The 26724-nt window shown below is 42.5% G+C and overlaps 2 protein-coding genes across 6 annotated transcripts in view; both read left to right on the forward strand.

Annotated features, from left to right (window-relative positions):
- GALNTL5 (polypeptide N-acetylgalactosaminyltransferase like 5) overlaps positions 1–11264 on the forward strand; it is a 29327-nt gene extending 18063 nt beyond the window's left edge. The window contains exons 7-9 of the mRNA XM_076006234.1: positions 510–627; positions 6023–6169; positions 11109–11264. Coding sequence (XP_075862349.1) covers positions 510–627; positions 6023–6169; positions 11109–11264 — 421 coding nt within the window. The remainder of the gene's footprint in view (positions 1–509; positions 628–6022; positions 6170–11108) is intronic.
- A 3271-nt stretch (positions 11265–14535) lies between these two features.
- The window catches only part of GALNT11 (polypeptide N-acetylgalactosaminyltransferase 11), a 50554-nt gene continuing 38365 nt past the window's right edge, over positions 14536–26724 (forward strand). For 4 of the 5 annotated variants that reach the window (XM_012786228.3, XM_076006747.1, XM_076006748.1 and 1 more), the window contains exon 1: positions 14536–14948. The gene's annotated coding sequence lies outside the window, so the exon portion shown is untranslated. Of the gene's footprint in view, positions 14949–15211; positions 15361–26724 lie in introns of those variants that run through there. The other variant, XM_012786230.3, reaches the window with a different exon arrangement.

Here is a 26724-nt window from a genome sequence, read left to right on the forward strand (position 1 = left end):
ATAGATACTTTTTTGAACCAATGAGTGAATGGATGAACTTGCAATGGCTTTCAAACCACTTAGTTTGGTATTACTGGGCCCTACTAGTGGTAGATTAAAAAAAAAAAAAGATGCTTTGTGACTAATGGTTTTTCCAGAAGTAAATATTACTATTCTCTGAATGCCCTTAAAAGGGGAATGCACTAAACTCCACAACCCAATTCATTGCCACCCTCATGGGAGATTCATATTCTAAACATCATTTTCCCTCTCATCAAGACAGCACTTAGAATACATTGCTTACAAAATTTGGTGAGAGCTAAGTAAAAGTCATTGCCTACTTTTAGGTACTTGTAGTTTTAATTTAGTAGTTTTATATGCTTAAATATTTATTGAGATAATTTTCATATTAATATGGTTGTTTTCTAGTTTTTAACTATAAGTTATTGCTGATATTCAATTTAATTTTGAGGAAAATCTATAATGACTATCTCTGTGGAATCAATTTAATATTTATGTTCTCTTTCTAGGTCACCTGTAATGGCTGGAGGAATTTTTGCTATATACAGGCATTATTTCAATGAAATTGGACAGTATGACAAGGGCATGGATCTTTGGGGAGGAGAAAATTTGGAACTTTCCCTAAGGGTAATCCTGACTTTGTTTTTTAAATAGTTACCTTTGGACATAGAGAGTGAAATCTAAGTTTACGTTACATAAAATGCTGTGGTAATTATGCCCAATTTCCTCCATGGATATTTGGTACCATTCCAGTGTCACATACAATAATTTACAGGGCCCCTTGCAAAAATTGAAAACATTTAGTAAAACATCAGATTCTTCTACCATGTGTTTTTTATTTCTAATATATGATATATCAAATCAATGTCATATTTTTAACCTATCTATGGATTCTTTTTTTATTGTCTTGGTGGTTGTGGGATTTTTTTCCCCAATCTTTTTCTATTTGCAATTTTATTTTATCTCTATTTCCCTTCCTTCTTCTGGCTGGTTATTTGTTCATTTTTAAAGTTCTTTTAAGCACAGCTTCTCTCATAATGTTTGCGATACTTTATTATAGAAATCTATAGAGCATATATAGAAATCTATAGAGCAATATATTAATAGTTTCCTCCAAGCCCCTATTTGGCAGTATCTCGTAAGTTTGTTGTTTTGTTGCTTTGTGTTCCATTGCGATCCAGGTATCACTTTACAAGCCCCATGCCTTTGGCACTATTTATTCTGTTTGGTTGATCATTCCTCATTTAATTGCATTGCTCTTTGAGAATATAGCATAAGACGTTTACCTCCCTTGGTACCTAATAACTTAATAAGCACTGTGTGCCAGAAAAGAATCAATTTTGTGAATGATACAAGCAGATGTGAAAAGTAAGAGTACTTCTTTTTCTGGGTCTACATTCTTTACAGATAGCAAGTGACAACTAACATTATTCAAATGTATTAATTATCCCTGCTCCAATATTTTCAACTGCTCTATTACTAATGGCCCTGTGTATCTTTTAAGTATGCTTGGATGTCTTTTTATAAACAAATACGTAAATTAATAGATAGCTAAAGCACCCCCTTGACACTGACAGCTATCACTCTGGCCATGCCAAGTAGCCTTGTCTTTCCTAAGAAAAGAATAATCTTGGCCAGGTGCGGTGGCTCACGCCTGTAATCCTAGCACTCTGGGAGGCCGAGGTGGGAGCATTGCTTAAGGTCAGGAGTTTGAAACCAGCCTGAGCAAGAGTGAGATTCCGTCTCTACTAAAACTAGAAAATAAATTAATTGGCCAACTAAAAATATATAGAAAGAATTAGCCGGGCATGGTGGTGCATGCCTGTAGTCCCAGCTACTCGGGAGGCTGAAGCAGAAGGATCGCTGTGAGCTAGGTTGACGCCATGGCACTCTAACCTGGGCAACAGAGTGAGACTCTGACTTAAAAAAAAAAAAAAGAATAATCTTTATACCTGCATATACTTCTCCATTTCTCATTTACTCCTCATTCTAGTAAATAAACATCCTAGAAGGCCCTCAGCATCCTGTGACATCACTCCAGGAACTGTCACCAGTTAAGTACTGATGTCCCTCATGGATGGCTCTTGGTGAAGACTAAAGTGATTCCTCTGGTCTTAGTCAGAATGGCTCCTTCCTGCTGGTGTTGCTTTTATCAGCAGTCCCCAACATTTTGGGCACCAGGAACCAGTTCATGGAAGACAATTTTTCCATGGATCAGGGGTTGGAGGGGATGGTTTTGGGATGATTCAAACACATTACGTTTATTGTGTACTTTATTTCTATTATTATTACATTATAATATATAATGAAATAATTATGTAATTCACCATAATGCAGAATCAGTGGGAGCCCTGAGCTTGTTTTCCTGAAGCTAGACGGTCCCATCTGGGGGTGATGAGAGATGGTGACACCCAAAGTGTGTTGCTTATGTCCAGTCTACTCTGTAATCCCGTTTTGGTTGTTGTCACTGCAGAAACCCTGCTCCACAAAGATAGGGTGTTGGAAATGGAAGCAGACTTCTCAGTGCTTTGGTGGCAATCTCAGGATATTCTGCTTTGACTTTAATCCAGAACATATGGAGATTTGAAATTGTCTAAACATACCTTTAAGGCCACTGTCATTTGGGATCTCAAGCAGTTGATCCTCTCACGGACAAAGTCAATTCACCTGGTTTATTCACAAATGGGTTATAGATCCATTCCTTCCCAGTTCGGGGGTCTTTGCATTTGGGAGGTAATGCTTGAACTCTTCTGAAAGTTGAGATAGGTGACCATGCTCCAGCTGGGAGAAAGAAGCCCCGGCTCAGTCTCTTTCAAAATCTCTGCTAATGTTTGAAACAAGTCAAAAGTCCCAGTGTTCACTTGTCACCCCCGTGATTCCAGTCTGGCTTTGAATGCAGCCACTTTATCTCCTGACTTGAACACAGTGGTCATTCTCCCCTGAAGTGACAGATGGAGCTCCTTGAGCAGGTTGAATATGCCACACAAGTAAGCAAGTTTTGTGACCCATTCTGTGTCACTGAAATGTGCTGCCATAGGTGACTGTTTTTCTAAAAAAAATTTCTGGATCAGTTCTTGTAACTCAAAAACTCTGGAAAGCGATCTACCTTTAGAAACCACCTCACTTCTGGGTATTAGAGAGGGCATGTGTGCTCTGAGTCCATCTTCTCACAGAGCTGTGTGATCAGACTGAGTTAAGTGTACTTTAATGTGGTTGATGATTTTAATCACGTTGTGCAAAGTGTTGTTTAGTTCAGGTGACATTTTTCGGCTAGCCAGCATTTCCCTATGAATGACAGCATGCAGACTCACATTCAGAAGTGATCTCCTTGCCCCAAGTAGTGAAACCAGAAAGCCACCCAGTCACGGCAGCCGCTCCATCCATGTACACAATGACCAATTCAGTTTTCCTGATATGTCATCATTCAAAGACTTGAAGAGTTCTGCAGCTGTGGTGTCGGTTGGCAACAAAGGTGCACATGACATATCCTCAGGCACATCTCCTGAAAAATGTGTCACACAAAAACAAGCATTGTTGCCTTGTTATCAACATCGGTAGACTTGTCAATCTGGATTGTGTACCACGGTGACTCATTAATCCTTTCTAACAATTGCGCCTCAATGTCCTCTGCTGTCTCATCAATGCATCCAGTTATGGTGCTAGCCAAATGAGGAGCACGTGCCACCTTTTGAACTGCAGCCTCTCCTAAAAGTTCACGGCCAACGTCCTCAGCAGCAGCAGGATCAACTCTTCACCAGGAGTAAAGGGCTTGTTGGCTTTGGCCATGCGGTAGCCACTCAGAATGACACTCTCAGTGCAGACACATTTGATGAAGTGGTGGCCTTCGATAATTGCTTCTGTTCTTCGTGTTTTTTTTCTTTTGAAAAACTCCAAAGGCTTGTCTTTTAGTGCAGGGTGCTTGGTCTCCATGTGGCAGAGCAGTTTTGAAGGTTCCATGGCTTTGTTGGATAGCCGGTCACCACATGTCACACAGAGTGGGCTTGGAGAATGTGATGCACCTGTTGCAATGAACCAGTAAATAAGTAGGACTCCGAGTATTTTCTTTTAAATGCAGCTTTCATTTTGTTGGCAGTCTTAGCGTCTTCTGCTGTCTCATCACTGGGTCTTTCCCCCTTTTTAAAGAAGCTCTCCAGCAATGGTTGGTTTTTGCTCATTTTTGCTAGAGTTAGCTGTGAGCTTACCAAAACTGTGACTGAGACAAGTGTGCAGTGTGGGGAAAAAGGTGTGGACGGAAGTGGTAAATAAAATAATGGGTGGGCCATGCACAGACTAAAATAATAATGTCGGATTCTGACTTAAAGCTGCCACCAGATGCAGCTGTACAATTGAAGCACATCAACTCATTTGCCACTATAAATCCTGCCACCAGATGCAGCTTAATAGTCACTTGCTACTCACTGGTAGGGTTTTGATATGAGTCTGCAAGCAATTGACTGATTAGTTTCTGTGCAGTCAAACCTCTCTGCTCATGATGGTCTGTGTTTGCAGCCGCTCCCCAGCACTAGCGTCACCACCTCAGCCCCAGTTGAGATCATCAGGCATTGGATTCTCATGAGGAACATGCAGCCTAGATCCCTCACATGCACAGTTTACAGCACGGTTCATGCTCCTGTGAGAATCTAATGCTGCCAATGATCCGACGGAGGCAGAGCTCAGGCAGGGATGTGAGCGATTGGGAGCGGCAGTGAACACAGATGAAGCTTCAGTGGCTGCCCACTGTGCACCTCCTGCTGTGCAGCCGGGTCCTAACAGGCTACAGACCGGTACTGGTCCTCAGCCCGGGGTTGGGGGACCGCAGGCTTATATCTGTGTTCACCTGGAGGCACAGCTAGTGCTGGGTACTCCAGGATGGCTTCCTTATGTGGCTGGAAATTGGCTCAGTGGTAGCTGGGGCAACGTGGGTGACCTGGCCACTTGCCTTTCATCTGCAAGCAGGCTAGCCCAGGCTCATTCACGTGGTTCCTAGGAGGAGCGAGAAGGGCAAGTCCCACCGTGCCGCAAAGTCTTTTCAAGCTTCTGCTCACATCATAGTTGCTGATGTGCCATTAACCAAAGCAAATCATGAGGCCAAGATCCAAGTCAAGAGATAGAGAAATAAACTCCACCTCTTAATGGAGTTTATATTGACTAACTCAGAATGTCAGGCCAAGAAGTGAATTTTCTTTTCTATATTTTCCAAGTCTTCAAATGGCCATATTTTATTTTTGCATAGAAAAAAAGCTATTAAAAATAACTGCTATAAGCTGGATATGGTGGCTCACACCTGTAATCCTAGTACACTGGGAAGCTGAGGTGGAAGTCTTGCTTGAGCCCAGGAGTTCGAGATCAGCCTGAGCAACATAGTAAGACCCTCTCTCTAAAAAAGAAATAGAAAAATTAGCCAGGTGTGGCAGCACGCGCCTCTTGTAGTCCCAGCTACTTGGAGGCTGAGCTGGGCGGATCACTTGAGCTCAGGAGTTGGGAGCTACAGTGAGCTATGATCACACCACTGCACTCCAGCCTGGGCAATAGAGTGAGGCTCTGTCTCAAAAACAGAAAACAAAACAAAAATGACCCTTAGTAGTGGACGAAAAAGAAGTAAGTGCTATGAAGTGTTTTAAGTGCAAAAAGAATGGGCGAATAATTGAATTCCATCACAATTAGCATTTGTCTTGTTCCTTGCCCACATCCAGCAATACCCGCACTTAGTGATGAGAGAGGCAGAATCACTGAATATTCAGAGTGCCAGCTATTGGGTCAGATTTCCTAAATTTGAACCCTGCACTCTGCCACTTAACTTCCGTCATTGGGAAAACTTCTTAATCAATCTATGTGTTAGTTTTGTCATCTGAAAAATGGGGATAATCACAGTATCTGCATTATAAGGCTGCTGTGAGGGTTAAATGAAATAAGAAGCTTAATAAATATTAGCTTAGCTATCATGATGTCTACAAAACGCAGCAGTTGCCTATTACTATCAAACATACATTGATAGCATGTGTCTTGTTCCTCTCATGCCTAGATCTGGATGTGCGGCGGCCAGCTCTTTATAATGCCCTGCTCTCGAGTAGGACATATCAGTAAGCAAAACCTCAAATACCGTGAAATCTTGAAAGCCGTGCAACGTAACTATCTACGACTGGTGCACGTTTGGCTGGATGAGTACAAGGTGAGAACACGTCTCTGATTTGGGAAGATGTGAGCGGGCTTGCTCTGGAGAAGACTTCTGCTCCCTGTCCAGATCCAACTTTTGGTTTTTTCCCTGTTTCTCTTAAATTAATGGTCCTTTCTCCAACTTCTCATTAACCCATCCCCAAACCTATTCTCAATTAGTTAATTCTAAGCTTCTATTCTTGCATTTCATTATTTTTATTTTCATCTCTAGGGAAACTCAAATTACTCTCAAAAGCAATCAACCAACATGAGAAGTCTTTTTTTTTTTTTTTTTGCCTAGATCTATTCCCTGCCCCACCCAAGGAACTGCCAAACCCCAGAAGTAAATAGCCTCTCTCTGTCCCTCCCCTACATGCAACTCTTTAGATTTTCCCCCCTCCATTACCGATTTCCCATGGGATGTGGATGCTGCTGGTTTGGGGACCATATGAGAACCTCCACTACCTCTTTTCTATCAATGCAGATTTCTATGTCAAAGCTATGCCCCTCCATTTGTGCATTTCTCCAAAGGTAAGCTCCTTGCCAAAATTTAAAAGGGTACATATCTATCCAGAAGCCACATATAAGCAAATAAGGACAAGGAACCCCAATAAGACCTCATTTTAGACAAACGGGTAGAAATGTGTAAGAATCTCTCTGTGATAGCACATGTCCTACTCTTCATCTTATGTTTCTTTAATTCAGGTTTTCAAATTATTAAATTAATAATGTTCAATTTCTTTTGAAATCAGGGAAATGTGAATTAAAACCTCTGTTTCTACACTGCCACCTAGATTGGTAGAATTTTTAAAGTCTGATAAGACCAAGTGTTGGCGAGGAATGGGAATTCTCAGACACCACTAATGGTTAATTAACTAGTGTAATAATTAACTAGTGTAATAATTAACTAGTGTTAATTATTACAAACTCACTTTTTTTTTTTTTTTTTTTTTTTTGAGACAGAGTCTCACTTTGTTGTCCAGGCTAGAGTGAGTGCCGTGGCGTCAGCCTAGCTCACAGCAACCTCAAACTCCTGGGCTCGAGTGATCCTCCTGCCTCAGCCTCCCGGGTAGCTGGGACTACAGGCATGTGCCACCATGCCCGGCTAATTTTTTTTATATATATATCAGTTGGCCAATTAATTCCTTTCTATTTATAGTAGAGACGGGGTCTCACTCAGGCTGGTTTTGAACTCCTGACAAACTCACTTTTGAAAACAGTTTGGCAACATCTATTAAAGTAAAAGATATGAATACCCTATGATCAAGTAATTCCATTCAGTATATATACTATAGAAATACTTGCTTTTGTGGACCAGGATACACGAACATGAATGGGGATAAATATCATTGTTTGTGTTAGCCAAAACTGAATATAGTTGTCCCTCGGTATCTGCCGAAAATTGGTTCCAGGACCCCACATACACCAAAATCCACACTAAACTCATACTAAAGTCAGCCCTGTGGAACCTGTGTATGTGAAAAGTCGGCTCTCCATGTTCATGGTTTTCCATCCCAGGAATACTGTTTACAATCCAACTTTGGTTGAAAAAAATCCACATATAAGTGGACCCATGCATTTCAAACCTGTGTTGTTCAAGGGTCAACTATACAACTGTTCAACGCAATTGCACACTCTCATCAAGAGTGCAGTGGATAGATTGTGCGTGCTGGCTCATGCCTGTAATCCTAGCACTTTGAGAGGCCAAGGCAGGAGGATTGCTTGAGACCAGAAGTTTGTGACCAGGCTGAGCAAGAACAAGACCCCGTCTCTCCAGAAAAACATAAAATTAGCTGAGCACGGTGGTGCAAGCCTTTATTCCCAGCTATTCTGGAGCCTAAGGCAGGAGGATTACTTAAGGCCAGGAGTTTGAGGTTGCTGTGAGCTATGATGATGCCACTACGTTGGAGCCCAGGCAACAGAGGAAGACTTTGTCTCAAAAGAAAAAGAGAGAAAAAAAAAATAAGAGAAAAGTAGAGTGGATAAATGTGATAGATTTAGTTGATATAATCCTAAACAGCAACGAAAACTAGCAAACTGTAGCTATACAGTCATGTGTCACTTAATGTCACAGATAGGTTCTGAGAAATGCAATCAGGCGATTTTGTCATTGTGCAAACATCACAGAGTGCACTTACACAATATAAACCTAGATGGGATAGCCTACTACACACCTAGGCTATATGGTATAGCCCATTTTTCTTAGGCTGCAAACCTGATCAGCATGTTACTGTACTGAAAACTGTAGGCAACCATAACATAAGGGTAAGTATTGCATATCTAAACATAGAAAAGACACAGTAAAAACACGTATATTATAATCCTGTGGGGCCACCATCAATATGTGGTCCATCATTGAACAAAACGTCATTATGCAGTATAACAGCACAGATAAATCTTAGAGATGTAATGATGAATAAAAGCAGCCAAGCACAATAGAATATTTACTGTATTATTCTCTTTCTGTGAAGTTAAAAATGAGTAAAAGTAAACTGCATAATGTGTGCATGCATAATTACATACCAAAGCTAGAAAGAGATGCGAATACCTGAATACATGATCAGGATGGCATTTAAAACTGAGGAAGGCCGGGCGCAGTGGCTCATGCCTGTAATCCTGGCACTCTGGGAGACCGAGGTGGGTGGATTGCTCAAGGTCAGGGGTTCAAAACCAGCCTGAACAAGAGCGAGACCCTGTCTCTACTAAAAATAGAAAGAAATAAGTTGACCAACTAAAGATATAGATACAAAGAAAAAATTAGCCAGGCACGGTGGCACATGCCTGTAGTCCCAGCTACATGGGAGGCTGAGGCAGGAGGATGGCTTGAGCCCAGGAGTCTGAGGTTGCTGTGAGCTAGGTTGATGCCACGGCACTCTAGTCCAGGCAACAGAGTGAGATTCTGACTCAAAAATAACTAAATAAATAAAAATAATAAAACTGAGGAAGAGCGCTGTGATCGCGAAAGGGAATAAAGAGGGCTCCTGGGACACTGGTGATGTTCTGTTTCTTGATGTAGGGTTACTGCCATTGATTTTCCAACACTCCATTAAGTAGCACATTTATATTTCATGTTCTTTTTGTATAGTGATTATATTTCTGATATTTTAAAAAATGTAAAACATGCTCATTTTCAAACGCCATACAGTACTGAAGAGTATGAAGTGAAAAGTAAGTTCTGAGCCCATGGGTCCACTGCTCAGAAGTAATCACTAAATTACTCTTTGCAGTTGCTGGTTAACACACCCATGTGCACAAGAATATACCTTTTTCTTTATACATAACCAGATTTGCAAAATATGTTGTTCTGAAATTTTTTCACTTGTTTAGTATATTTTGAAAACACATTTTCAAGTCACTTTTCAAAATCAGAACATAGAAACATATCTCATCCTTTTAAATAGTTTCTTTGACTGGATCTACTAAAATCAATCCCATTGGTAAATATTCCCTGTTGATGACCATTCTGATCATCCTGGCTTTTTGTTATTTCTTAATGCAGAAATGAATATTCTTTACACATGTCTTTTTGCACATTTGTGCAAATATATCTTTGGAATAATTTCAAGGAATGAACTTGCTGGGGCATGAGTTAGTGCATTTTAGATCCTGATGGGTAATATCCAAGCTGGGCTTCCCTGTGCTGCCATCTGCACTACCTTCAAATGTCCGTGAGTGTGTCTGTCGCCCCACATTGGTTATACCTGAACTGATATATTTCTACTAATCTGATAGGCTAAAACATGATATCTTATTGTTCAAAATTGTGTTTATTACAAGTGATTTTGAGCTTATTGTCATGTTTGTTCATTTTTTTCCCTGTGAGCTCTGATCATGGATCTAGATAGTTGAATTGAACACAGATATCTCTGAGTGGTTTTCTGACTTTCATAGAATATATAGTGCCAAAAACTTAAAAGCATGCAATGTTAAGTGTGAAACCAATAGCTTGTATGATATACCACATTGTGACATTTAGTGAGCGGCCAGGAGAAGAGAGGGCTTTGTACAGTGCGACTGTTGTCTAAGGTTATCCCTGCCTTCGCTTCCTGCAAAATGAGGACATCCTCCCCCACCTTCAGGCCCATCCCCTGCACCAATCTGCCCTGGGCATATAGGGGTGGGAAAGACCTACAGCAGTCAAGGATGCCCACAGGGGGAGAATCCCATGTGGCATGTCCATAGTGTGTTAATTTGGACAAACAAGCTCTCTCTCTCATTTGACACTAGTACCAGCATTGGGAATGTACAGATGGAAGTACGAGGGTTCTGCTTTCTAAGAGGCTTCAGTCTACTTAGAATAATTCTTTTAATGTGGGGCCAACAGAGTCCACTGGACATTAATTCTTGGTGCTTCCTTAAGTCAGAGCACACAAGAAACCAACCAGGGGTGGTGATAACAATGACCCACACAGACATGACACTCTGTGCCAGCCTTCCTCTCCCAGGGCCTTTGCAAGTACATATTAAAGTGTTCGGTCCTCCCAACAACCTTAAGAGGGGATGGCTCAGCTAACTCGCCCAAGGTCACACAGATAATTAACAGCAGAGCTGGACTTGGAACCCCGGCTGCCTCCCTGTCAAGTCCATTCCCTCCAATACATCCCCCATTTCTGAAAAGATGGAAGTATCGATTGGGTCCAGGGAGTGAGGGCTTCCTGGAGTACTGCTGAGAAAGTAGGAGCAAGAGGCGTTACAATAGGTGGCTGTGATTCTTTGGCTCCTGAAAAGCAGGACCCAGTCCTCTTAGACCCCGCTATGCCACTAGGCATGGTGCAGCGGCACATCCTGTAGGTGCCATGTGCTGGGTCAGTAAATCTGAGGCCCCATGGTGTGTCTCTGCCCTTGTTCCCTGTGCAGGGGAAATCGGGAGGATTTTTAGTTCACATGTTAGATATCATGTGATTTTATTACCAAAGATTTATTTGGTTTAATGAATTTTAACTATTTTCTTTTAGGATCAGTTTTTTCTTCGAAGACCTAGTCTAAAATTCTCTACCTATGGAAACATTAGCGAGCGTGTTGAATTAAGGAAGCGATTGGGTTGCAAGTCATTTCAGTGGTATTTGGATACTGTCTTCCCAGAGTTGGAGGTATCTGTGGATAGCAGATGAAGGGAAAACAAATCATTTTCATGAAGAGAGGGTTAATGAAGTCCTTCAACACAGTGGCATTGGAGTACAAGTTTGGAATATCATGGAATTATGTGAAATGCATATGAAATACAACCAGAGTGGTCTACATACAACATGAGTGCCTTTTCTCCTCTTTAATGATAATTCTTAATACTTTGTTACTCATCTACCACTGAATTTCTGAGGTGACAAGACCTTGAACATTAGAGATGTAAGCTGTTGATCAGTTAAAACTATCATACCACTCATTAAGGTAACGTATATTGTTTGCAATTATTTGCCAAAGTCACTTGGTCCTGGTAGAACTACAGGCGCTGCTCTGCCCTTGGAGCCTTTCTACTCAATTTCTACCCCACAAGGTGGCCCTTTCAGTAAGACATGCACAGAGAGCCATGCTTGGTGCATACTGACTTAAGCTCCTTTCCTGCTGCCAGTATAGATCCTGGTACCAACACCTTGCTTGGCTGCGTTCCTGAACTTCTGATGCCCAGTCTGCTTGCTTGAGTGTCTGGTTCAGCCCTCTAGGCCAGCTTACCTGTTTGTTTCTGTCAGCCTTTGTGTCACTGGAGACACTCACTCTTCCCTGCTTCTGATTTTGCCTTTTTCATGTCTGTCCCTTCCCGTGGCTCTGGCAGACAGCTTTCCTGATGCTTCTTACACCGTGTTAATCTACATTCTGACCGACTGACTCATGGTAACTCTGCCTGCAGTCAGGGAAGCAGCAGCTGGGCGCCTTATCTGTCCTGGGTGAACACATACCCAGATGTCAGAAGTATTTCTTTGGACATCTTTGGGGTTAGAGGAATCTCTGTTGGGTTCATCCTGGTGACAGTGGCTAGGAAGATGATAGAGATTCAATTCACAAAGACAATAAAGAGAGAAATTGAGGGAAGGAACACATTGAAAGGGGCAAAAAAGGAGTGAAGGAGACTTTTGATAGCATAACAAAAAATAGTCTATATTGGAGAAAAGACAAACTTGTTTTCTGCAGCAGGAAACCATTTGACTAATGTATTAAGCTTATGCAATCAACAATTGAGTTGGCCAGGTGTTCTTCTAGGTGCTGGGATGCATCAAAGAACGGAGTAGGCAAACATCCCTCCCTTCATGAAACTCCTGTTCTTTGAAATTAATAGATACAATGTAAATTAAAAAGGACCTTTTTTTTAGAAGTATCTCTTTATACTTATCTATTCAGCAAAATATTTAATAAAAATAGATTACTAGAAATACATGGGGAAAAATGGTACTAATGTGTTACAGACAGCTAGAATAACTTGATTGAGCCTTTATAAGGTCGACTTGGCAACACAAAACAAGTGTCACATTGTGATTATATTCTTGGTCCATATATTATTTACACCTTGCCTGCTTCTAGAAAGTCACTAAAAATTGATTGGCAATTACTAGAATAATAGTTAAGTAATCTTGTACATTTGTTTGATGGACTAATACATAAAATAACAGCTATAAACAGGTTTGCTCCATACTCATCAGATTGGCAAATATTTAAATATCTGACACTATCAAAGGTGGGAGAAGTTGAAGCAATACAAACTCACAGGTTACGATTGTACCCTAGAGCATGATTTCAAACTTTAATTTGTATATAAATCACCTGGAGATCTTGGTAAAATGCAGATTTTAATTAAGTAGGTCTGGGGTGGAGCATAAGATGAGCTTTTCTAGCAAGTTCCCAGAGGATGTTGATGTTGCTAGTTGCGGGACCACCATCTAAGCAGCAAGTCCTTAGAGAACTTGTCTTCAAACTCTTTTGCTTGGGTTTGAGCTAAAGGGACGGTCTTGCTTATTAACAGCTGGTTCTCGAGGTAACTAATCCAGTCATGAGAGAGCAAGAACTCACTCATTGCATTAATCCCTTCATGAAATTAACAAACAAACCCCCAAAGGCTTTGTACCCCTTTATACTTGTTTAAGTTGATATTTAAAATTTTTCGTTATGAATTTAGGTAGTTGGAAGGATGTAATTTCTGGCAATATTTATATATTTAAATTTGTTACACTTTTAAATATACCTAGTAGATTTCACTCTAGTTACCTCACCACCACTAGTTTCCTCTAACCCCTTAGAAAAGGACAGTTTCTAAGGGGTTCCCAGTAGGCTTGAACCCCAGTGGGGCAGATTTGGTGTTATACTACATATATCTTACGTGAGCTGCAACCATTGGGGGAACTGGGGTGAAGATACACGTGTACTCTCTGTACTGCCTTTGCAAGAGAAACCCATACCTGAAACACCTGTTGATCACAGTCAAGAGGAATGAATCGTTGCCCCCATCACGGTAGAAGGGGTCAAAGAAATTCGACTGAGCACGGAGCAGCAGTTCTCTTTGGCAGAGGGCAATGCCACAGGACTCAGCTGGGGGCCATCAGCTGCTTGCACACCCAACAACTAGGGAAATGAGTCCTCACTCCTTAGGGGGAAACCTGGGTGGCACAACGTGGCACCCCCTACACCAGGACAACCTCATTAGGTATTTGGCAGGGCCTACTAATCCAGGAGATGGGCTGGGTGGCATGTTTCATTCAGCTCAAGGAGGTCATTGCTTGGGGTCAGGTGTGGCTCTTTTCTTTCCCCTCTCTCTGCCCTTTAATTTATGAGGGATGCAGAATTTCCTCCCTCCCTACTCGCGTGCAATATCCCTATCAGACTTTCACTGTGAAGCAGTGAGTTCTTAAAACATTTTTTTTTTAATTCTTGACCAGATGGGATTTATTTCAGAATGCAAATAAGGTTAAGTATTAAGATATTCATCCACATAATCTGGCATGACTGGGCCACATTTGAATGCCTGTACCATTTTTGTCAGAAATTGCCAAATTCCCCTCTATGGCAGTTGTATACTTTTGCACTCTTACCAAGATGAGTCTTTTTTCACAGCTTGTCTCTTTACATTTTAATCTACACTTCATTTATCGTAAGTGATGCTGAACATCTTTTCATGTATTCAAGGACACTTGTCTTTTCTGTGAAGAGACAGGGGTCTCCCTGGGCTGCCCAGGCTGGAGTGAGTGCAGGGCGCCCACCGGCCCGGTCCCACTGCTGATCGTCACCCGCGTTTTGCCGGCTTCGTTTCCGGCTGGCCCGGGCCAGCCCTGCCTAGGCCCCCGAGCGGGGCCACCACACAGACGCTCGACTTAGGTGCGACACCCCGCGGGCACCGTGCACCACGGCACGGAGCTCCTGGGCTCAAGCGACGCCCCGCCTCAGCCTCCCGAGCGGCGGGGCCACACGCAGGGTATCTGTCTTTAACCGGGTCCTTTCCTGAGGGAGCAAGCCGCAGGCAGCCGTCGCAGACCTCCAGGCCCGGGCCGCGCAAGCGCTCGGCGGCGGCGCGAGGCCGGCCGGGTGACGTCAGCCGCGGCGGGGCGGGCCGCCCGTAACGTGGCGCCGGCGGTGGCGCGGCGCTCGGCAGAGGCTGCGGCGCGGGGACTGGGCGAGGCCCCTGGGCCTGGGCGAGCCCGCGGCCGCCATCCCGCCCCGTGTGTGCGCCACGCCGGGCTGCTCGCCCGCCCGGGCGGCGGTTCCCCCGGCAGCTCCGCCCGCCGCGGTTCCTGCGGCTCGGACTGGGGCTGTGGCGGGAGGGACGATGCCACCGCGCGAGTCCCGGAAGGCCGCGCTCCTGGGCTGCGGGCGTCGCGGTGAGTAGCCGGCCGGGCGGCGGCGCCTGGCCCCGCGCGGTCTCCGTCCGTCCCCGCCGCGCCTCAGGGGCGAGCGGCTGGGCTGCGGCGCGCGCGGCCTCGGGGCGGGGGCGGGGAAGCGCCCGCGGCCAGCGGCCGGCCGGCTCCGGGGCCTGCGGGCAGGTGCAGCGCCGGGACCGGCCGGACCCGCCAGCGACGGAGGCCTGAGCACGTTCCTTCAGGCCAGGGCTGTCTCCCGCGGAGGCGGTGCCTGTCCCCCGGAGCTCCTCCCCGGGTCCCGCGTGTGTCCTCCCTGCGAGCGCGGGACACGCGACAGCCCTGGCTGAGCGCAGGGAGGGCTGGGCCCGCCCCAGGCCTCGTTTTCGGGCATTTTAGAAACGGGATCCCAGAGAGAATAGGATAACGAACCCGGGTACTGAAGCCTTAGTTTCCGCAGTATTTGGTGTTCTCTCCATTTTTTTTTTTTTTTTTTTTTTTTTACTATTGTTTTGTGCTGGTCAGGGTTTTGGCCAGATCCACACATGGTATTTGGTTGATATGCCTCTTAAGTTTCTTTCTTTTTTTTTCAATACGTTTGTTGAAGAAATTGGGTCATTTGTCTTGTGTGATTTCCCATATTTTGGAAACCCATGCTGTTTGGATAAATATAAAAAATGCCAAGACTCCCGCCCTTTAATTCTGGTAGACGTCACCCTTTGAGGAATATTTATGATGGACTGGCTTTGCTTATTTTTACCATCAGAGAAAGTTTGGTCTGGCATTCCTTTTTCTTTGCCTTGTGAAAACAATTGGTTGGTTGGTTGGTTGGTTTTCCAAATATAAAATGGCGTTATCATTTTGAATATGTTTTTCATACCACTACCCTGCACCCATCAAGATATTCTGTTGTTACTCTCCTCCCTCCAATCAGGTTTAGGCTGGGCTGTTCGGATTTTTTTTTTTTTTTAATTCAGGATGTTATGGGGGTACAAACATTTTGGTTACATGTAATGCGTTTGCCTTGCCCAAGCCAGGGCTACACGCATGTCCTTCTCCCATACAGTGTGCTCCAATTCCATTAGTTGTGTGTTTAACCCTCCCCCACCTGACCGGCACCCAATGAGTATTACTACCATGTGAATACCTGAGTGTTGATCAGTTAGTACGAATTTGATGGCAAGTACATGTGGCGCATTTTTTCCATCCTTGTGATAACTCACTTTGAAGGATGGGCTCAATCTCTGTCCAGGGTAATATAAGAGGTTCACCATTGTTTTGTGTAGTCCAGTGGTATTCCATGGTATACATATACCGCATTTTATTAATCCACTCATGTATCCATGGGCAGTTGGGTTGTTTCCATATATTTGCAATTGTAAATTGTGCTGCTATAAACATTTGAGTGCAGATGTCTTTATTATAGAAGGTCTTTTTTTCCTTTGGATAGATGCCTAGTAATGGGATTGCTGGATCAAATTATATTTCTATTTTTAGCTCTTTGAAGTATCTCTAGATTATTTTCTGCAGGGGTTGTACTAATGTGCAGTCCCACCAGCAGTGTAAGAGTGTTCCAGTCTCTCCACATCCATGCCAGCATTTGTTGTTTTGGGAGTTTTTGATAAAAGGCTGTTCTCACTAGGTGATATCTCACTGTAGTTTTGCTTTTCATTTCCCTAATGATTACAGATGTTGAGCACTTCTTTATATGTTTGCTGGAATGTGTCTTTTTTTGAAAAGTTTCTATTCATGTCTTTTGCCCATTTATTGATGGGGTTGTTTGATTTTTTTTTTGTTGTTGTTGATTTTCTTAAGTTCTGTATAGATTTTTATTATCAGCCCTTTTTGGAATGTGTAGAAAGCAAGTATTGTGTCCCATTCTGGAGGTTGTCTATTTGCTCTAATTCCTTGGCTGTACAGGAGCTTTTTAATTTGATCAGGTACCATTTGTTTATTTTTGTTGCTGCTGTAATTGCTTTGGGGGTAGTCTTCATAAATTCTTTGCCTAGGCCAATGTCTAAAAGAATGTTCTCAACATTTTCTTCCAGAATTCTTAAGGTTTCATGCCTTAGCTCTAAGTCTCTTATCCATCACATTGTGAGTTGATTTTTGTGAGAGCTGACAGGTAGGGATCCAGGTTCAGTCTTCTGCATGTGGATATTCAGTTTTCCCAGCTCCACTTATTGAATGGAGATTCTTTTCCCCAATGTATATTTTTGTCTGCTTTGTGGAGGATTAGATGACAATATGAGGATGGTTTTATATCTGGGATCTCCGTCCTATTCCAAAGATCTATATCTCTGTTCTTGTGCCAATACCATGCTTTTTTGGTTACTATAGACTGGTAAAGTTTGAAGTCTGGCAGACTGATGCCTCCCAGTTTGTTCTTTTTGCTTAAGATTTCTTTGGCTATGCAAGGTCTTCTCTGATTCCAGATGAAACATAGAATGATTTTTTTCTAAATCTGTAAAGAATGATGGCAGCATTTTGATAGAGATTGCTTTAATTCTGTAGATCACTTTAGGTAGTATGGACATTTTAACAATATTGATTCTGCCAGTCCATAAGCATGGTAGGGATTTCCATCTGTTTGCATCTTCTACAATTTCTTTTCTCAGTGTTTCGTAGTTCTCCCTATATATGTCTCTTACTTTCTTTATTAAATACATTACTAAATATTTAATTTTCTTTGATGTTATTGTAAAGGTGTTGTGTCTTTGATTTGATTTTTGGCTTGACTGTTATTGGCATATATGAATGCCACTGATTTGTGTGCATTGATTTTGTATCCTAAGACTATACTGAATTCATTTATCAATTCCAGGAGTCTCTTGATTGAATCCTTGGAATTTTCTAGACATAATATCATATTGTCAGCAAAGAGTGAGAGTTTGACCTGTTCTGCCCCCATTCAGACACCCTTAATTCCCCTTTGTTGTCTAATTGCTCTGGCAAGGACTTCCAGCACTATGTTGAATAGAAGTGGAGATAGTGGGCAGCCTTGTCTGGTTCCTGTTCTAAGTGGGAATGCTTTTAATTTTTCCCCATTCAGTATGATATTGGCTGTGGGTTTATCATATATGGCCTTAATAATTTTAAGGAATGTCCCATCTATTCCTATTTTGTTAAAGAGTTTTTATCATAAAAGTGTGCTGGATTTTGTCAAATGCTTTTTCTGCATCTATTGAGAGAATCATATGGTCTTTGTTCTTTTATTTTTATGTGGTGAATTGCATTTATAGATTTGTGTATGTTGAACCAGCCTTGCATCTCTGGGATAAAGCCCACCTGGTCATGATGAATTATTTTTTTGATGTGCTATTGGCTTTTATTTGCTAAGTTTTTTTTAGGATTTTTACACCTATATTCATGAGGGATATTGGTCTGTAGTTTTCTTTTATTGCCACCATGCCCTGTTAATTTTTCCTATATGTATTAGTTGGCCAATTAATTTCTTTCCATTTATAGTAGAGACAGGGTCTCACTCTTGCTCAGGCTGGTTTCGAACTCCTGACCTTGAGCAATCTGCCCGCCTCGGCCACCCAGAGTGCTAGGATTACAGGCATGAGCCACTGCGCCCGGCAGGGACGTTCATTCCTTGAGAGTGGTGAAAGAGGTTCACTGGTCTTGTATTGCCTTAGAGGTATTTTAGTAAATTGAGTTACCTCTGACCTGTTGTCTTTACCTCTTGCCATGGAGATTATTGAGTTTGGTTCACCACCTTAAGGTCTCAGGAAGTGGATTGCACTCATGTGTATGACTCCACTGCCCTCTAATAGCTTGAGATGGAGGGCACTGTGTTAAGTTATCCGGTTACCCTCTTTGTTGTTGGTTGTAGATGGCATAGAGAAGCCAGTTATCAAGGTAATCTGATGCCTCTGTATTATTCTCTAGTCTCCCGGATGAGGAATACGAATGCCCCGATCTTTAGGAAGGGTCTTGTCACTCCCAAGGGTTACTTGGACCCTATTCTCCCTTAAAGTGGGGGTAAGGGCAAGACAGGTCTCAGCTGATGCCTGCAAACCTGTGTGTGTGTGCTTCTGTGGTTGCTTGACCTGCCCCTAGGGGAGCTGCTAATATGTTATTCAGGGCTCTTTCACCAGCTTGGGAGGCTGCTCCTGATGGGAGGGGTCAATTGGTAGAATTCCTAAGGTCTCTTTTCCTTCCCTGCATACCGTGTTTCCCTGAAAATAAGACCTACCCATAAAATAAGCTGTAGCAGGATTTCTAAGCATTTGTGCAATATAAGCCCTGCCCCCAAAATAAGACCTAGTGATGGGCATGGCTACGCAGCACATCTGCACATCCCATGCATTTCATCCCAGAGTGGTAAAGAAGACGAGCAGCCCTTCTTATCTGCCCCATGAGAGCTCTGTTGCTCAACATGAGAGATTGGGGCCAATGGTTCTAAAGGAAATAGAGTCGCAAGAAATTCAGGATGGAATTCGGGGTTTGGAGAGTTATGATGATGTTCCAGACCTAACTATATTCGAATAAATGTAGATTGTTGTATCGTACTTAAAAAAATAATCACATATCCCCTGAAAGTAAGCCCTTCTTGAGAAAAAAATAAATATAAGACCTGTCTTATTTTCAGGGAAACACGGTACAGACTCCGCTGTTGGCAGCTTACCAGATATGGAGAGCAGGCCCTAGAGTTATGATCTTATTAGATGACCTAAGCCAGTCTGGCGGCCGAATCAGTGGGCTGTCAATTATTGTACAGTGCCAAGGCCCCACAGATTCACACCAGTCGCACAAGGAAAGTGGCTTTTCTTGCTTGTCCCTACCTCCAAGGGCGGAGGCCAGCATGCTGGGCAAAAGTCGCTGGGCTAGAGAAGAGGTGTTGCCCGACTGCCAAGCGCCCCAGCCCCTGAGGATCCCACAAGTGGCGGCCTCCCACCACTGGGGAACTAGCGTAGGGAGGAAGCACTCAAGATCTTTTTTAAAAAAAAAACTGATCTTTTCCCCAGAAATACTGTATTTTGAGATCTACTGTCTTAAGAAAAATAGGAAATAGAAAAACGTCTTCTACCTTCAATATATATCAGTGGAACTTTTCAAATCAAATGTCATTGAACAGTAGTCCACACCTCACTTCTGACACTTTCTGTGCTGTTCCTCCTAAGGAGTTCTGTCTGTGTGTCTTTTTTTTTTTTCCCGTGGTAAAATATATATAACATGAAGCTTATTTTAACCATTTTTAAGTGTATAGTTTAATGGCATTAGGTACATTCACAATGTTGTATCACCATCACCAAAACTTTTCATCACCCCAATCAGAAACTCTAATCATTAATCAATAACTCTCTATTTCTTCCTCCCCCCCAACCCCTTTCTGTTTGTATGAATTTGCCTATTCTATAATAGATACTTCACGTGAGTGGAATTGTATAGTATTTATCCTTTTGTGTCTGATTGATTTCACATAATGTTTTCAAGTTTCATCCATGTTGTAGGAAGTATCATACTTTATTCTTATGGCTGAATAATATTCTATTGTATGCATATATCACAATTTCCTTATCCAGTTATCCCTTAATGGACAGTGGGTTGTTTCCACCTTTTGGCTACTGTGGTAACGCTATGAACATGTGTTTACAGGGGTCTGTTTGAGTCCATTTGAATTCTTTTGAGTATATACTACATCCAGGAATACAATGACTGGATCAAATGGCAATTCTGTTTAACATTTTGAGGAACTGACAAACTCTTCTTCACATTTTAAAAACTGCTTTCTTAAAGACCTTCATACCTTATTAATTGCTAAATCTGAGGGCTCCACCTTAGCTCTCACGTGTCTTGACCTTTCTAAACCTTTGTGATACCTCATGGTGCTTGTTAGTACACACTCTTGAGTTCTCCCACTTTGTGGTCCTCAGGTCCTTCACGGGCTTTTCTGCTTAACAGTACTTAAGTGTGCGCGTCCCCAGCGCTTCAGCGCTCGCTCCCTAACCCATCGTGCTACCCTCATTACTTAAGCCCTCCTTTGCTGTTACGTCCATGTAACTTAAACTATCATTTTGATGTTTATTTTAAACTTCTCTCTGAGGCCTCTATTTGAATTTGAAGCTCCTGCGCATCTCCATATCAGTGTTCTTTCAGATGCAACATGTGCAGAGCAAAATTCATCTTCTGTTAATCCTCCCAAACCTGTGCTCCCTATCATTCAGACTTGAAAGCTGGGTATTGTTTTTATTGTCCCTTTTTCCCTTAGAGGGCCCATGTCCTGTCAAGTTGATGAGTACAGACATTTCTGCTGCCGATCCTCCTTCCACTCACTTTCATAGCCTTAGATCGAAGCACAGTAGCCTCTTATTGGAGTTTTTCTAACTGTACTCTCTGATTCCAGATTTTTTCCCCTCTGTCGCAAACCATTTACACACAGCTGCTAGGATTTTCTTCCTAAGATTTATTTGCTCAAAAACACTAGTGAACTTCCATTTGCATGCAGAACAAGTTAATCCTTACCCTCAGCATCAGAGCCTCATCCCGTCTTCATGTAATTAATCACCTTCATTAGCCCTGTCCTGCCCTGTGATTCATCTGTATTCATCATCACAGCCAGCCATTCTACTTGCTGTTCTGTTTGGAAAGCTGAAAACAGATACGTGTTGCAGTTTCGCAAGATTTGAGCTTTCTCCTTGAAATAGTCAGTATTTGGCCTTTGACGTTTTCATGTTGAAAGCCAAAACTTAAATCTCAACTTCTATAAGAAATCTTCAAGTGTTTTCAGACGAAAATGATTTCTCCTCCATCCTTGTTTCCATATAGTTTGCTTTTATCTTTATTGTAGCAGCAAGTTTGCTTTTGGATAGACCCAAGTTTTCCCCCCCCAATTTATTATTTCTTTAGGCTATTTTTTCTTAGAGGAAATGAGATTACTGTCTAAAGTGTATACTGGTTTCTAGGTCTCCTATGGCATTCTCCAACTGCTTTTTAAAAAAATCTTTATACTAGGGTTTCTTTTTGTTGTTGTTTTTGAGACAGAATCTCCCTCTCTCACCTCAGGTAGAGTGCAGCAGCATCATTGTAGCTCCCTGCAAGCTCCAACTCCTGGGCTCAGTGATCCTCCTGCCTCAGCCTCCTGAGTAGCTGGGACTACAGGCATATTCCCTGACACCCTACTAATTTTTTTATTTTTAGTAGAGACGTGGTCTCCTCTTAGGCTGGTCTTGAACTCCTGAGCCCAAGCAGTCCTCCTGCCTTGGCCTCCCAGAGTGCTAGGATTACAGACGTGAGCCACTGTGCCCGGCCTATATTAATAATTTCAGTATTGATAAATGTACTGTTTACCTGTATTTTGAATATAAACAAGTATTTTTAAAAACTTCTATAATTTGAGTTAGAAAATCCTATTTTTAGCTGTCTAATTAATTTCTTTCTATTTTTAGTAGAGACGGGGGTCTTGCTCTTGCTCAGCCTGGTTTCGAACTCCTGACCTTGAGTGATCTGCCCGCCTCAGCCTCTCTGAGTGCTAGGATTATAGGCGTGAGCTACCACGCCCAGCCTCTGATGAACTTCTTTATGTAGCTCCAAGTTTCTGACCTATATCATTTTCCTTCTGCCTAAAGAATTTCTTTTAACATTTTTTACAGGGCAGGTCTGGTTTCTCTTTTTCCTCTATAGATAAAGTACCCCTCCCAGGGCTTCTTTCAAGATTTTATATTTGCTTTTGATTTTCTAAATATGATATGCCTAGGTGAAGGTTTTTTGGTATTTGTCCTGCTTGGTGTCAGTGTCCTGGATCTGTGGTTTGGTGTCTGGTGTTATGGAAAGTTCTTGCCCATTTAATTTCAAATATTTCTTCTGCCTTTTTGTTTTCCTTCTGATGTGCCAGTAATATGTATGTTATACTTTCTGAAATTGTCCCAAAGTTCTTAGATGTTCTGGTGTTTTTTTGGTGTTTTTTTTTTTTTTATTCTTTTTCATTTTTTGTTTGGGCAGTTTCTGTTGACCTACCTGTAAGCTGATTTCTTTCTTTGGTGCCATCGAGCCTACTCATGAGCCTGTAGAGTGCTTTCTTCATTGTTGATTTCTAGCATTTCCTTTTGATTCTTTCTTAGGGTTTCTATCTCTCTGCTCACAATATCCATCTCTTCTTGCATGTTGTATACTTTTTCCTCTAGAACTCTTAACATATTAATTATGGATATTTAAAATTCCCTATTTGATAATCCCAACATCTGTGTTGAGAACTAAAATAAAACTTTAAGGCTCCCCCCCTCCCCCCCACTGGCTGACTAAATGGACCCCCTTGTGGCCAAAGGAATATCCTAAAACTAAATTGCCTGCCAGGAGGAGAGAGGTCAGACATACCTTATAATGCCCCCCTCCCTTCTTGGGGACATCCTTTGTAACCCATTAACAAGGCCTAAGGATATTCAAGACAAACCTGCAGGTCCTCAGTTTACACAACAAATCTGTCTGGTGGCTTATCTCTGATAACAGTTCCTTACGTTGAAACATTCCAAGCTTGTAGACAAAGCTTCATGTCTTTAACCAGTTACAAGTCAAAGGATTTTTAAACCCACCTATAACCTGTAAGCCCCACCCCCCTTCAAGATGGCTCACCTTTTCTGGCCAAACCATTGTCTGTCTCCCTTGTATTGATTTATGGCTTTGCCTATAACCCCTGTCTCCCTGAAATGTATAAAACCAAATGGTAACCCAGCGAGTCCACTTGCTCCGGGTCATGGTCTTCAAATTTGGCTCAGAGTAAATCTCTTTAAAATTATTTTACAGAGTTTGGCTTTTTTTCCGTTGACAGTATCATATGTGAGTCTGGTCTGATTATTGCTTTGTGTTTTCAGACTGTTTTTTTCCTTGCCTTTTGGTATATATGTGTTATAATTTTTTTTCTTTTTCTTTTTTTGTTGTTTTTGAAAGCCTGACAATAGGAATTGAGGTAAATAGACCTTTGGTATGAGGATTTATGGTAATCTGGCTAGGATTTGTCTGTGGATTGCTCTAGTGTCCTAGTTTTTGTCTGCCCTCTGGACTTAAGGAATTTCTAAGTACTCTTCCCCAGAGAGACTCTGTGTCTTCTAGCTCTTTCAGCTGTAACCCACTTTTATTATATTTGAAACCCTGTAGATGTGGTGACAAAATGTGAAGGAGGGTAAGAGTTCACTAATAGTGGGCCTGTGTTTCACATAGGTTCACTCTTGTGGGTTGTGACCTTCACAAGTATTTCTCTAATGGTTTAGCTTCCCCTCACCCCACCCACCTCCCAACCCCCACTTCTACTCCTTGCCCTAGCTCAGAAGTCCTCAAACTATGGCCCGGCCCGAGGGTCACATGCGGGTGTTTTTTGCCTGTTTGTTTTTTTACTTCAAAATAAGATATGTGCAGTGTGCATAGGAATTTGTTCATAGTTTTTTTTAAACTATAATCTGGCCCTCCAACGGTCTGAGGGACAGTGAGTTGGCCTCCTGTTTAAAAAGTTTGAGGACCCCTGCTACCTGCTTAGTTCTTACTCTGTTTCCTTGAAACCCTGACTTTTGATGATTTTTTTCCCCTTTAGAGGAGGCTGGAGTGGAGGAATGTTCTTTGTATTCCCCCAGTTGGGAGATGCCCTGGAGATGTCTTTTCCCCTGGAGCATATATACCTTTGTTATGGAGAAAGTTCTGGGTGTGTTTCACAAAGATTACCTTTCCCTGCCTGGGGGGGGGTCTTTCTGGGACCTTCACCTGGAGCAGCTAGTGGAGTTCCTGGGGTAAAGCCCACAGATGAGAGACCCTTCCCTGAGGGTCTCGGCTCTTGCTAGTCGGCACTCAGCCTCCAGCGCCAGCTTATAGCTTCAGCCGCTGCTGCTCCAGGTAAGCAGGTCTCGCCTGTGTTTCTCCAGGTTTCCTGTGCAGTTTGCCCCATCACCTCAGTTTTCTGATGGGTCCACAAAAGTCATTGATTTTCAGTTTGCCCAGCTTTTTCTCATTGCTCAAGAAGTGACAACTTCTATGCTCATTATATGTTGGGGCTGAAAGCGACAACACCATTCCTTTTAACTTTTTGTGACCTGTTACCACCTTGAGTGAATTAGATGCATAGGCCCAGGCTGTGATATTGCATCTAGATTTAATTATGTAGGCTAAATTTAATATTTCATGTATATCACCTGATTAATAAGGATTCAAACAATACTGCCTTATAGCTTTTGCTTTCCTTAGAAAAGCTTATCACTTTGTTCTTTTCTTACAAGTATAAAAATGTCTTTCAACTCTTCAGAAAAACTCTTTTGTATGGATTATTTTTTTTACACAGGCAACAGAAGCTATAAAAGCTCCATCTTTATTAGATTTTCCATTCAGAAATAAAAAATTAGTACATGTAAGAATTTGCCAAGTTGTTTCTTTTCTGTTGAAACCTGATTTTATTAGTTTGGGCTCTTCCAGAAGCAAATCCTGAGATAAAAATTTGAATCAAAGTCGTTTGTTTGTGAGGTAATCCCAGGACACACCAGGGAAATGAAGTGAGACGTGGTAGGAAAGGCAGCTAGTAAAGGGAATGTTTTCAAGCCAGTTTCCGCTGTGGAGAGCGCAAGCTTAGCCGTGCTGGGCACCCCAGAGCAGGGTGGAATACCAGTGTCAGAGTCATTCCTCTGGGGAAGGGCGTGAGGGAGCTGGCATCTTTTTACCAGTCCATGGTTGAGGGCTGCCCCTAGGGAGGTGCCCATTCTCCCCTACTTTGGGCCTGCCCGGCGGGCAGGCAGGCAGGCGGGCATCAGAGGCCAGAGATACAGGTGTTGGCAGTTTGCATTTAGACCATCGCGTGGGAAGCTCAGGTGGATGTGCGAGCAGCAGTATCTGCTGTATTGATTTCCTGGGCTTGATAGGACAGCATGAGCTAGGGTCTGGCCATCTGGCAGATCAATTAAGTTTGTCAGCTTTCTAAACCTGTTGAGGTGGTAGATATTCAGAAAAGAGTTTTCTGAAAAAGGCCCAGGATTCTGTCACATTTCAATTTGTTGATGGTCTTTTTAGCACTAACTAGCCAGCACAGTTTGAAATGCAAAAACAACAGTTTAGAAAATAACAAGCACCCCTCAATAGTGGTTTATAAGGTAGCTCCTACTCTGTCTCCCCTGGATCACTAGTCAGAAAGCCTCTCACAGGTGAATGGTATACTTACACAGGAAAAACAAGGATGCAAATCAGGACCTTTTTTTTTTTTTTTTTTTTTGAGTCTTACCCTGCTGCCTGGGCTAGAGTGCAATGGCTAGATCATAGCTCACTGCAGCCTCGAATTCCTGGGCTCAAGCGATCCTCCCGTCTCAGCCTCCTGAGTAGCTGAGACTCCAGCTGAGACTATAGGCATGTGCCACCATGCCCCAGCCCCCACCATTCTTACGTTTCCTCTCTCTGGCTAAGTTCACACATGTCTTGGTTTCTAAAGACATTTGATTTTGTGACCCCTGTGTTGACCAGAGTATTGACTATTTGTTGGGACTAACAAAAAGATAGCAATAAGGCATTTCATGGGCATTCCTGGCAGTCTTGAGCAGATACATGGGGTCATTAATTAATTAAAATATGACATATAATAAAAGAAAGAGAAGGCTTAATACAGTATGTGTAGTAGGATAGATACTTAGAAAGGTCTAGAATCTAATGATCCCAGTGGAATAAACGTTTGTTGCACAGGCTTACCTATTGATTGTTGTTGATTTCATGCTTGCCCCTGAGGATATGGTCACTTTTTCCCTATTGCCTTCCACAGAGCTGCAGGGAGTGAGAGGTGCTACTTTCTACTTGGGCGTTGGTTCAGAGAGGGTATAAGAATAACAGCCTCTACCAGCCC

Source organism: Microcebus murinus, chromosome 9 (genome assembly GCF_040939455.1).
Source record: "Microcebus murinus isolate Inina chromosome 9, M.murinus_Inina_mat1.0, whole genome shotgun sequence".
Lineage (NCBI taxonomy): Eukaryota > Metazoa > Chordata > Mammalia > Primates > Cheirogaleidae > Microcebus > Microcebus murinus.